Source organism: Mus pahari, chromosome 21 (genome assembly GCF_900095145.1).
Source record: "Mus pahari chromosome 21, PAHARI_EIJ_v1.1, whole genome shotgun sequence".
Taxonomy (NCBI): domain Eukaryota; kingdom Metazoa; phylum Chordata; class Mammalia; order Rodentia; family Muridae; genus Mus; species Mus pahari.
Window position 1 is genome coordinate 38459455 of NC_034610.1, and position 12150 is coordinate 38471604.

Genomic DNA, 12150 nt, shown 5'->3' on the forward strand with positions numbered 1-12150 from the left:
TCTCTCTCTCTCTCTCTCTCTCTCTCTCTCTCTCCTCCTCCTTCTCCTCCTCCTCCTCCTCTTCTTATCCCTCCCCCTCCTCATCTTCTTTGTTTGTTTGCTTGTTTTTTTCTTTTTTCTTTTTCATTGTAATAAGGCTGTATTTCAATGTTCCTCACATAACCAAAGGATTTTACCTCCATAGAAGCTAAGAGTTAACTTCTGCTGTGCCAAGGAGTGAGTTGTAGGCACGATTATTTGGATACATATTTCCTGCTTTGGTTAAAGCTATTTGACTTGAGTGATTGCATTCATTCTCTGCCCACAGGGAACAGGTTACGTTCATTTAAGAAATGGTGTGTGTAGGGGCTGGTGAGATGGCTCAGTGGGTAAGAGCACCCGACTGCTCTTCCAAAGGTCCGGAGTTCAAATACCAGCAACCACATGGTGGCTCATAACCATCCATAACAAGATCCAACACCCTCTTCTGGAGTGTCTGAAGACAGCTACAGTGTACTTACATATAATAAATAAATAAATCTTAAAAAAAAAAGAAATGGTGTGTGTATTAAGATGGTCTATCCATGAAGTCAATCATCAACTGTTTCAATGAAGAATGGTTCTGCTTGGAGGGTGGCACAGTAGGTGAGGGTAAGATTCTGATTCATTGACTGTGATGATTTTGAAAAGCATTCATCTCAGAAAAAGAGTAACTTATAAGGCCCTCTTTTTCAATATTGATTCAGTAATTATAAATATCAAGCAAAGCATTCAGTCTTACTCATTGTTGTTGTTCTCTTACAAGCCACCTCCCAAGTTAATTGTTTCTTTGGCTGTACAAATAATTTTGAAATATGTAAGCTATTCTGAAACCATAGTATAGTGTAAAAATATCAAATAAACAATGCTACTAATAGAGAAGCTGAGATAGAAGAAGCATGATTTCAAGATCATTATGTGGTACACAGCAAAACACTGCCATGTACAAACAGGCAGAAAGTGTATATGGATTGTACAGTATTGAATCTATTTCTCCAATTACCAAATTAGAGAGACCACTGGACAACAGCCAACAAATTTCTAATTCCTCATATTTTTGAATTTCAATTGATTAGGATATGTTGACAATATTAACTTTCATATTAAGAGATATTAAGGAAAAGTAAAGTGATTGTTACTTCCTGTTATTTTTGTTGTTAGAAGTGGAATTATGTTTGTTTGGGTTTGTTGAAAGATTACTTTCTTGCTTTTTCTAGGGTGATTTTCCTTGCATTGGTGTTTGCCATATATTATCCTTTGTAGGGCTGGATTTGTAGAAAGATATTGTGTAAATTTGTTTTTGTCATGGAATACCTTGTTTTCTCTGTCTATGGTAATTGAGAGTTTTGCTGGGTATAGTAGCCTGGGCTGGCATTCGTGTTCTCTTAGGGTCTGTATGACATCTGCCCAGGATCTTCTAGCTTTCATAATCTCTGGTGAGAAGTCTGGTGTAATTCTGAATAGGCCTGTCTTTATATATTACTTGACCTTTTTCCCTTACTGCTTTTAAAATTCATTCTTTGTTTAGTGCATTTGGTGTTTTGATTATTATGCCATGGGAGGAATTTCTTTTCTGGTCCAGTCTATTTGGAGTTCTGTAGGCTTCTTGTATGTTCATGGGCATCTCTTTCTTTAGGTTAGGGAAGTTTTCTTCTATAATTTTGTTGAAGATATTTGCTGGCCCTTTAAGTTGAAAATCTTCATTCTCATCTACTCCTATTATCCGAAGGTTTGGTCTTCCCCTTGTGTCCTGGATTTCCTGGATGTTTTGGGATAGGAGATTTTTGCTTTTTGTGCTTTCTTTGACTGATGTGTCAATGTTTTCTATGGTATCTTCTGCACCTGAGATTCTCTCTTCTATCTCTTGTATTCTGTTGGTAATGATTGCATCTATGACTCCTGATCTCTTTCCTAGGTTTTCTAACTCCAGGGTTGTCTCCCTTTGTGATTTCTTTATTGTTTCTAGTTCCATTTTTAGATCCTGGATGGTTTTGTTCATTTCCTTTGCCTGTTTGATTTTGTTTTCCTGTAATTCTTTAAGGGATTTTTGTGTTTCCTCTTTAAGGGCTACTAGCTGCTTACCTGTGTTCTCCTGTATTTCTTAAAGGGAGTTATTTATGTCCTTCTTAAAGTCCTCTAACATCATCATGAGAAGTGATTTTAGATCTGAATCTTGCTTTTCTGGTGTGATGGTGTATCCAGGACTTGCTATGGTGGGAGAATTGAGTTCTGATGATGCCAAGTAACCTTGGTTTCTGTTGTTTATGTTCTTATGCTTGCCTCCCACCATCTGATTATGTCTAGTGCTACCTGCCTTTGCTATATCTGACTGGAGCCTGTCCTTCCTGTGATCTTGGTTGTGTCAAAACTCCTCAGAGTTAAGCTGTCTCTATGATCCTGTGATTCTAGGATCCTGTAATCCTGAGATCCTGGGTGTGTCAGAGCTCCTGGAAGTCAAGCTGCCTCTGGGATCCTGAGATCCTGCTGTGACCAACCTCCTGTGATCCTGTGATCCTGGGCATGTTAGAGCTCCTGGGAGTGGAGCTTCTTCTGGGTGTTGTGGGACTGATGCTGTGTCCTCCTCACTTCTGATCCTGTGATCCTGGGTGTGTTAGAGAGCCTGGGAGTGGAGCTTCCTCTGGGTGCTGTGGGACTGGCTGCAGAATTTGTGCCCAAGGTCTGCTCAGGTCGCTGGCCCAGACAGACTGGTTGCTTGTTTTTCTAGACAGGGTTTTCCTGTGTATCCCTGGCTGTCCAGGAACTCACTCTGTAGACCAGGTTAGAGTCTACAACTCTGCCTCAAACTCAGAGATCTACCTGGCTCTGCCTCCCAAGTGCTAAGATTAAAGACATGCACCATCATCACTCAGCTGAATTCAGCTTCTATTACCTTTTTAAAAATATGAAACAGAACTTTAGAAAAAAGAAAGTTAGGGGTTAACAGCTAGTGTATGATGTCTTTTCTTTTCTCTCCAGAGAATCAGTAATATTACTTTCTACTTCACTGAGCCAATTCATGCCTCCTCAGGTTCGTGAGAGACCCCGTGCTTTCTCATAGAAGGGTGTGGAAAACTAAGAAATGGCTCATCCTTGAACACTGCCATCTGAAAAGGACTGTGATTGAGCTTTAAGGTGCCTAGCTTGACCAAACTCAGATAAAGAAAGCTGGTCAGTAAAAAGACTCTAAATGGGCTAACATGGCCTTTGAATGGCTGACTAAGGATTGATTCACGGTTAAAACAAAACAAAACAAAAACAAACAAAAAACAACTCAGGGCCATAATTCTGTAAATATATTGTTTACATACATAAAAATAACACTCCTTTCCTAGCTTCCACAACAGGGATGAGTAGAGCTAAGAGTTTAGCTGACGACTATATTTGGAAGCATAATGGGCCGTCAGCTGCTTCTGTAGCCCTGGCTGGGCTGGCCCTGGGCTGTGGAAATGAGTTTGTGGTGACTCTGGCCTAAGGCTTTCTTTTACTCCTGAATTTAGTGAGTACTGGTGAGGGTTTTAAAAACACACAGCGCTGGGGAACAAGGGATGTCCCTTCTCAGGATTTTCTTATCTGATGCATCATTTTCTGTGTCTTTTGGGATGACTCATGAGAAAGGAAGTTCTGAGGGATGCTTACCCCAGCCTATGACGCAGAATTTTAGAATATACCGGTGGATGTAAGTGTTAAACACTTTCACAAGAGCAATGTACATGTGGATGGCTTCCAGCCCCATCCAGGTGAAGGTAGCCAGAAGGAAGAAGTGCAGCAGGACCGCCACAGCTGTGCAGAGTCCAGCCACACCAAAGGAAGTGATCCAGCCATCCAGGAGGAAGATGAGGTTCAGGAAGAGCAGGGCTGAACTCAGATTCATCAGGATTTTGGAGGGATAATCCCTGCGCAGCTTCCTAAGGGTGGAAAAGGGAGTGTCATGCATGGAATAACACCTTACACCAATGTCTTAAATTCAGGAGTCAGTTCATGTTTTCTACTGTTCAGCAGTAGGTAATTCCACATAAGAGATATGTGGAAGAGTGAAGATATTCGTTAGTTTTTGCCAGGCTACAAAGCGTTTTTATTTTCAATGTGATTTTCATTTCAATTCTCTTTCCAGTGGTTTCCAAAATTCCCAAGTGTTTACACAGAATTTATATTTATTTATTTCCTTGTCTATTCTTGAGGCAGGGTTTTCTCCTGCAACTCAGGGCGCCTTGTAATCCGCTGTATAGCCCAGGCTGTCCTCCAGCTCATTGCAGTGTTTCTGCTTTGAGCCTTTTGAATGCTGGTATTAGGGAGATGAGTCACCACACCCACAATTTTTCTTTAACTTAAGAATTTTCTCCAGATTTGCAAGATTTACATTTTAATTACTGTCTTTGTCCACTTGTGTCTGTCTGGGTATGTATGTGCACCTGCTTTTAGATGGCCAGAAAAAGTCAGAAGGTGGCATTAAGGCCCCTGAAACTAGAGTTACAGATTGGTGTGAGTTGCCTGGTTGGAGTGAAAGGGTCCAGACTCAGGCCTTTCAACAGAAGTATCCAGAGCTTACAGAGGCTGAGCCATTCCTTTACCCCGACATTTTTATTTTAAAAGTAATTTCCCCAGAATTGTTTGAAGTTTCTTGACTTTCAGTGAGTCAGAGATGCCTTTTTAAAAAGTTTCCTGTTTCAAGAATGTTTGCATACAATTCAAGAAGCAAACAGTCTTTACCTTTACAATGTAGCAAGTATTTCATGTCATTTTCATTTACATAAGTGCTAATAATCCCTAGCCAACTTGAATCCATTTTATCAATAGAAATATGGTACTTGTAAACTAAAATTCTATACCTGGAAAATTCATGCTGTATGATCTTATGAGAAACATGAGGATTAAAGGGGAGACACAGACATGATTCATAAACTATAGAATTGCTTTTATGGAGCTGAGGCAATTTTCAGGCTCACAGTTGCAGTTGTTAGCACTGGGCTTAGCAAACAGAAATATACTTACTCAAAAGCAACATATGTTAGGAGAGTTGCAGCTGAGAAAATGGCAGATATTCCACACCCAATATAGGTAATGAATGTGAGGACTTTTGTGTTTCTTCCATCTATTTGTGAGGCACTCCTTGGAAGATCCTAAGAAAACATAGGAAGCAACCATAAGTAAGTATTATTCCTCTTCCACGATAGTGACACTTTAAATCACTAGAAGGTTCACTGTTGACATTAGAGCAGTTCAGTCTCAGGGGCTAAATACAGCAATGTCCATCAACATTGCCAGAGCTACTTATGACAATCTAGTGGACCAATACAAGAAAGAAAGTTGAAGCATCATTGCAGAAGTAGGTACATCCTGTCTTAAATCAGTACCTCATTAATATAAGCCCTAGTGTACCCTAGTGTAAGTCAAAGAGTGAAAACACTAAGACCCCAGCAAAAAACAAGGTAAGACGCAGCTGTCTTGTATGATAAGTTAACAATCACACCTGTTTCTGCAGAGGTAGGGGGTATAAATGGAGGCCGCTGTGAAAACATGGGCAATCCCTAGGCCCCTAGATTGTTAGGTAGAAGAGAGATGCTCAGGTGGGAATAGCTGGAGGTATATTGCTATGAACGGTGTTGAGTGTTGATAGTCAATTCAAAGTGTGGCATGCATAAAGTTGGGTTCTTTTCTTTTCTTTTTTTTTTTTCATAAAAGTGATGTCACCAAGTGTGTTGGGATCTAGCATTTTTAGTCCCTATAGGTTTTAAATGGCATAATTTAAAGTGTCAGGAGTTAGGCAGAGTGGAAAGAAACCAACATAGATGGATGGGAAGCATTAATCTCACATGTTGAAGTGAACTTGAAAACTCTGGACCTCACAGGAAAACCATCCTTCTCTTCCTTAAATGACGTACAAGGTAAAGATAAAACCTGAGGTAAGATCACTGATCTGTCCTGGGCAGAGATGAGATTCACTCCCAACATACAGATGTTTAAAATTGAAAGAAGAGATTTATTGAGCACGCAGTTTAAACATTTCAATCTTGTGATAAAAGTAAACTTGTCTTTCTATAGGCCAACTTTCTTTTGTTTTCATCAAATATCAAGAAAGCTGGAACTCTTCCATAGGCCACCCCCCCCATAGAAGCAATATTTCTGGGTATGTGCATGTATTGACATTAAGAAGCAGAAGTCAGTTCTACCTATAACTAATGCCGTAAGACACATGCAGTGGTTTGGAGACCCTGACACACAGTGATGGAGATCAGTCGAGGTGGGGACCTGGAGCTGGAAAGTCTTCCCCTTCCTCAACAGTGCCTCAAAACACAGGGAAGACCCTGGCCCATGACGCATGGGATGGAGCTTATGTCAGCGCTATTCGACTTCAGAGGGGTGACTGTCTGATACAGTTTTCCACAGGACCAGCTAGAGTAGAGAAATTGAGAGTTTTGAAGGATGATCAACTGTTTCCATCTAGGCAAGGCAAAGGAGACCAAAGAAATAATTTAAGAAAAAAAAATTCAGTACTTCTGCAGAAGGACAGCAGTTCAAAGACAATTCTCACATCCTGTTGTGCTTTCTGAGAGTGACCACATGACAGTTTTATCCTTCTAGAGCAGCCAGCATAAAGATATGAGAATGTCAAACAATAGGCAAGTCATTTCTATAACAGAGACGTGTAGAAAAGGACATCAGGCATTTTTCATATCGACAGATCAAAGGACACAATGATGGGATCCTAGGAATATTTAGACTCTGAGGCTATCTTACACAAGTGAACAAGAGTTGTTAAATCCAGAATAAAAAACTATGACTCAAGTGTTGTTGGTCTGGAAGAGCCAAAAGGAGGCAGGCACATTGCCAAAAAGGATGAGTTTTGGAAAGTGTTTCTTCCAGTGGTTTATAATCTTACAATCGAGGCCAAAAACAAAAGGGAAGGAATTCACCAACATGCCAATATCTACATATGTAAACTTAACTTTTTACTCAGACAGCAAGAGAAAATGCGCTGTGCATTTATAAACCCATAATAAAATTTAAATAGCATATAGTAAAACTGGCCATCTAGGTACTGTGCAGGTAAAATTGGGTTGCATATAAATAACCTCTGAGAAGTCAACTTTGTTACTAGCATCTATTAATTCATAAGAAATAAAATTCAAAATATTTTTCAAACATATACCTGCACAGTGTTGAAATACTTAAATTAATTGAGCTGAAGTTTATATATCTGAGTGACTAATTCTCCAAAATAAGTATTTTCTGAAGAATTATCTTTAGTCATTTTTAAAGAAAAGAGAAAGAGGAGAGGAAATGTAAATTTCTGTTTCAGATGCTTAGGGAAAACACACTATAGTTTAGTTGTTCAGTATAGTGAACTAATTATAGTTTGATGTCCCAAAGAAACAACATATTTTGAGAGCATTAAAAAACAAACAAACTGCTTTCTGTGATTTATCACCTTTGCCAATGACTTCTTCTTGCCCAGACCAGTTTGTATCCCTGATTGTCAGTAAATTTACAACCTGCAGATTTGTCATATAACAATGTGCATTTACACAGGCCAAGTAGTTCATCAGCCAAATACTACAGCCCAGAGTTGCTCACTCTTCCTCCCAGACCCCACAGGCAGAAGGCTGGAGGAACACAGGGGAGAGATGACTAGAACCTCTTTGTGTTTGTGGTTCCAACTGGAAAAACTGTATCAGCTCAATTCCCATTACTGCCGTCTTCTATGAACAAGCAACTGTGCTTGATCCCTTCATAGGAACTTTGTCAAAGCAATGGCCACAGTACGTTCTACGTGTTCTGCATCCTAGAGAGGTGCTTAGACAACACAAGTGTACCAGATAATGGCACTCACAGATGACTTGCGACAGGCCCAAGGGAGTAAGATGGGTCACGAAAATTGAAAGGGATAAAAGAAAACACTGATGTAGCCTAAATTTTTACGCAAACTCTTGAGTATCCTGGCTAGGCAGATATTTTTAAGGATGAGAGAAAGGAAGAAAAGAAAGGATGATTAGAAATCCTCCAAGTGAGAGGAACCTCCAACTATGATCTCTCTTGCAGGATTGGAGTCACAGACTCTAACTCCTAGGTGTCATAAGGAATTATACTCTTCAGGAGAGAAATCACTTGGCACAAGACACAGTATTAACTGGCAGGCGAGCATATTAAATAAAACATGAGGAAGACAAATCTTGATCAGAGTATTTATAGTTAGTTCTCTTCCATGCTAGCAACAACCCAACCCCTTCTTTAACTAAAGGAGTTTGTGAGGATATTTCTTTTCATTCTGGAATTGTTTCTTGTTAATGGTATGGAAAATGAGATAGAATTCTTTTGTGTGATGTTGTCACTTGGTGTAAATCCTTCGCTAAGTGGAGGCTTCTTTATGACCCACTATGCAGGGTTCAGATTAGCATGATTAGGTTACACTATCTTGAATATATAATGTTTCAAAGGCTGAACTTACACAGAGGAAGTGTGTCTTCAAAAATTATAATGTGTCAAAGGAATCGAAGGAACTCCCCTTACCATCAGAACCCCAAAGTGAGTGAAGTGGCTGCACAGACAGATGGTCTCACCAGCGTCCGAATCAGAGTGGGCAACACATCCTGAGGTATTCCACCCCCCAAAACTTTCTGTGGGAAGAAACAGTGAGCTGAGAACAGCAGCATCTCCATGTCCTCTGTAAAGGGGGAACCCTTGTGCCTCCGCGGTTGTCTGTAATATGGGCATCATTCTTGTAGTGACCGAGATACTGAGTGATTTTGATTCCTTGAAAGTCGTCTCAAAATCATTCAGGCAGCTGTTTCAAACTGGGCTCCACTGAAATACCTCAGGGCTTCTGCAGATGCTCATATTAATTTTTAAACAATTTTTGAAATAAACTTCTATAAAAACTAAAACTTCTTTTCAAACATCATGTGCTAATGAGCTCTCAGAAGATCAAAACATTTTTCCTCTCTGGGATCAGACTAACATTTTAGGAAGACATATGAAAATGGGAGTTGGGCATAGCCTATTTTGTGATGCATACAGTAGTTATCATTATGAAAACATGGGCAAATGGCACGAACACAGCTTCTCTGACTTGTTGGTTTTATATTTGTCCATTTCTTTAAATATGTTATGGCACAAGATGATATTTTAACCAAGTATACAAGTCAATCAGCATCTCAAAAGATGGTCAGGTAAAACACAAACTATAACTATACTATCTATCTGTGATAAGAACACTTGACTGTATTTCTCATAAACAACACAGCCAGTATGGCACCTGGATAGATTGATTAGCAACATGGTATTGGGGGATCCACAGGGAAGATGGCTCTTAGAACATGAACGCAGGAGGGTTGGTTTTTTTTCCCCCACAATTCCCTTATCATTTCCACACTCTTTGACCCAATGCTTTGTCGGTTCCTTCCCTGTTCCTTCCTGTCTTGATTGCTCAATAAGATTTTGAAGGTCGTATTTTTCAAAGAATCTGAGTTCTTTATAATCATTTCCTTCAGTAGCATCTTTTACCTACCTCATAAATTTTGTGACTTATAAATGTCAGACTGTGTTCAGCTGCAAGTGGCTACAAATAAAAATGTATGCCACATTGCACACATAACTGAAATGAACGTGGCTAATTTGCTCAGACTGTGAGTCAAATATGCTTACTTCTTGCAGTGACAAAATGTTATTTTAAAAGTGAGAATTGATTCCCAAGCTATGTTAACTATAGTTTGAAGCTCACTCGCCATCAAGCTGTGGTTTGGGGTGAAATGCAGGGGGTGCGTGAAAACACTTGAAAGTCTATTCATCTGTACTAAGTCCCCCTGGATTTTACAACTTACTGTTTTTGTTCAGATCCCAGAAGGCACAGATAGGATGATGCACTTCCTAGATTAACATAAAAACAAACATGAAAAATCGTATTTTAAATCATGATTCAAAGTCACAACTGAAAGGCAACCGATCAGTACCACCATGCCAGTACCATTTGACCAGGTCGGCAGCCTGGGTGGGTGTTCTCTCCTAGAGACATCAAATGAACATCAATTGGGATCCCCGGGAAGAATGACACTCACTTTTCTTAAGGTCATTCCCTCTTGTTCTATCATTAAATACTGACTCTACTTTTATTCATGTTTACTAAAGTTTTTTTTGTTTTGTTTTGTTTTTTATAATTTAACGTTCATGTCATCTTCAAAATTCTCCCATATGCCTGGGTATCTGTAAAAGCAAACTAAAAGCAGGTCCCCAAAGGACAGTTGGATGCCTGCAGCCAGATTGCATTATTCAGAAAACAGAGCCAAAAAATAGAAGCAACCCACGTGAGCATCGATGGATGAATGGATAAAATCTGTTATGTTCTAACAATGGAATAGCAGCCAGTCTTTGAAGGAATGCACTTCCTGAATAGAGGTTGCTAGAGATTTCTGGGAGGTAAGAACAGGGAATTGATGTTCAATGAGGGCAGAGTTTCAGTTGAGGTAAATTAAATTAAAAACCTAGTGGAGAGATGTTCTCTACTGTTGACAAATTAATGCAAATGAATCATATACCTGAAAAACTCATAAGTTCTACTAAGTGTGTTTCACTATGGGGAATAAAAAAAGTCTTCCTTTGTGGATGCTGAAGCAAATAAGGCCAAAGATGAATAAGGAGGTCCCTGAGTCTTCATGATAAGGGGTAGTGAATTCAGTGGTTCAACTCAGAATCCTCAGCTATTATCAGCCTGCTCATGTCCTTCCTGACAATTGTGAGACCATTACTCTGAAGCTTTACAAAGGTGAATATACTTGTTTGTGAGCAGGAAACGATGGTATATCTTCCTGTAGCACGTAGGTAGACTGCAGAGAGAGTCCTGAGGTAATAAGAATGCTAAACTTGGCAACGTCTTAAGCCACTGCTTATCTCCCAAAGGACGAGTTTACTCTCTCTCGTTGTTCCTTGAGCTTTCTCAGTTGCAATTGTTTTTGACATAAAAAGTCATAAAGAGACAATCACAACTCCACACCAAAACCTGTACCTGTGTCCTTGTATTGGGAGATGCTCAAGACCTTTATTAACAACAGTAGCCCTCTTGATCATTTCCATTCCCTTCTGATTCTTGGGTACCAGAAAAGAGAGACTCACTGGTGGCTGCTGCCATTCATGGTGCCTACCTACCGGAACAGTCCATCTCCCTTCTAGAGGATGGATGTTGTGCCGAATAAAATGCGTGAACATGGTTCTTTTATCATTTACAGTTCTCTCAGATGGTGTGCACTCCCCAACCGCTACCTGTGGCATTTTCTTACCTGTGTTCTGGTGTGTTTGATTTTGATTTGAACCGGGTCTTTCAGATTCTGGATAGTAATATTTCCAATGCTGCACGCCATCACATAACTCACTAGGACTTTTCTTTGAGAGCCAACATCCTTTGAAAGAAAAGAACAGATTGCGTGCACAAGTCATAAACACACACTTTCATGCTCCAAAGTAAGCAAGCGGTCAGCAACTTTTACACTTAAGATCTTCAATTCTGGAACATCCTGTTTATGACTTCGACTTGCTGGCTTTCCTGAAGGGTCTCTGCTATTTCCCTTATTACAAAAAATACACTGAAGGGACAGCACGAATCAGGGTTATAAGGGACTGTTCGAAGTACTCCATTCTCCATCACTGAGATGATGCAAGCCAATTGACAACTTTAACAATACAGACTCATCAATCATACAGACTCATAAAGAGCCATGAAACAATGAGATCATTTCCCAACCCTAGAAGTTATTTACAGTATAAAAATTACAGATGAAATTATTTACAGTGTAAAAATTAAAAAGCAATTCATCATTTACACCCATGCCAACAGCCTGATGTGTCTACCAGTTTATACCTAAATGTAACTGGGTAGGACTAAAGTTCCACTCAGAATATCTGCCTTTTAGTCTTTTGGACTTGACAGCAGACAAAGATTTCACAGAGAAATTAGGTGGCCAGAAAAGTCCCTGAATCTGTGCCGTCCAATGACTTGGAGCACCAGTCTGTCTTTCTAGCAAGTTCTCTGGTTTTCTCTTGCATCTTGTTTTTTTTTTTTTTTTTTTTTTTTTTTTTTTTTTTTTTTGTCAAATTTGTATGTCTCTGTTCTTATTTTCATAAGTCAATTGTATTAAAAACAATTGTACA

The 12150-nt window shown here is 39.5% G+C and overlaps 1 protein-coding gene across 4 annotated transcripts in view; it reads right to left on the reverse strand.

The window, feature by feature from the left end:
* Adgrg6 (adhesion G protein-coupled receptor G6) overlaps positions 1–12150 on the reverse strand; it is a 137130-nt gene that overhangs the window by 22866 nt on the left and 102114 nt on the right. For all 4 annotated transcript variants that reach the window (XM_021221270.2, XM_029533169.1, XM_029533168.1 and 1 more), the window contains 5 exons: positions 11283–11402; positions 9834–9879; positions 8524–8630; positions 5008–5135; positions 3655–3923 (listed from right to left, as the gene is read on the reverse strand). In XM_021221270.2, the coding sequence (XP_021076929.1) occupies positions 3655–3923; positions 5008–5135; positions 8524–8630; positions 9834–9879; positions 11283–11402 (670 nt within the window). The remainder of the gene's footprint in view (positions 1–3654; positions 3924–5007; positions 5136–8523; positions 8631–9833; positions 9880–11282; positions 11403–12150) is intronic.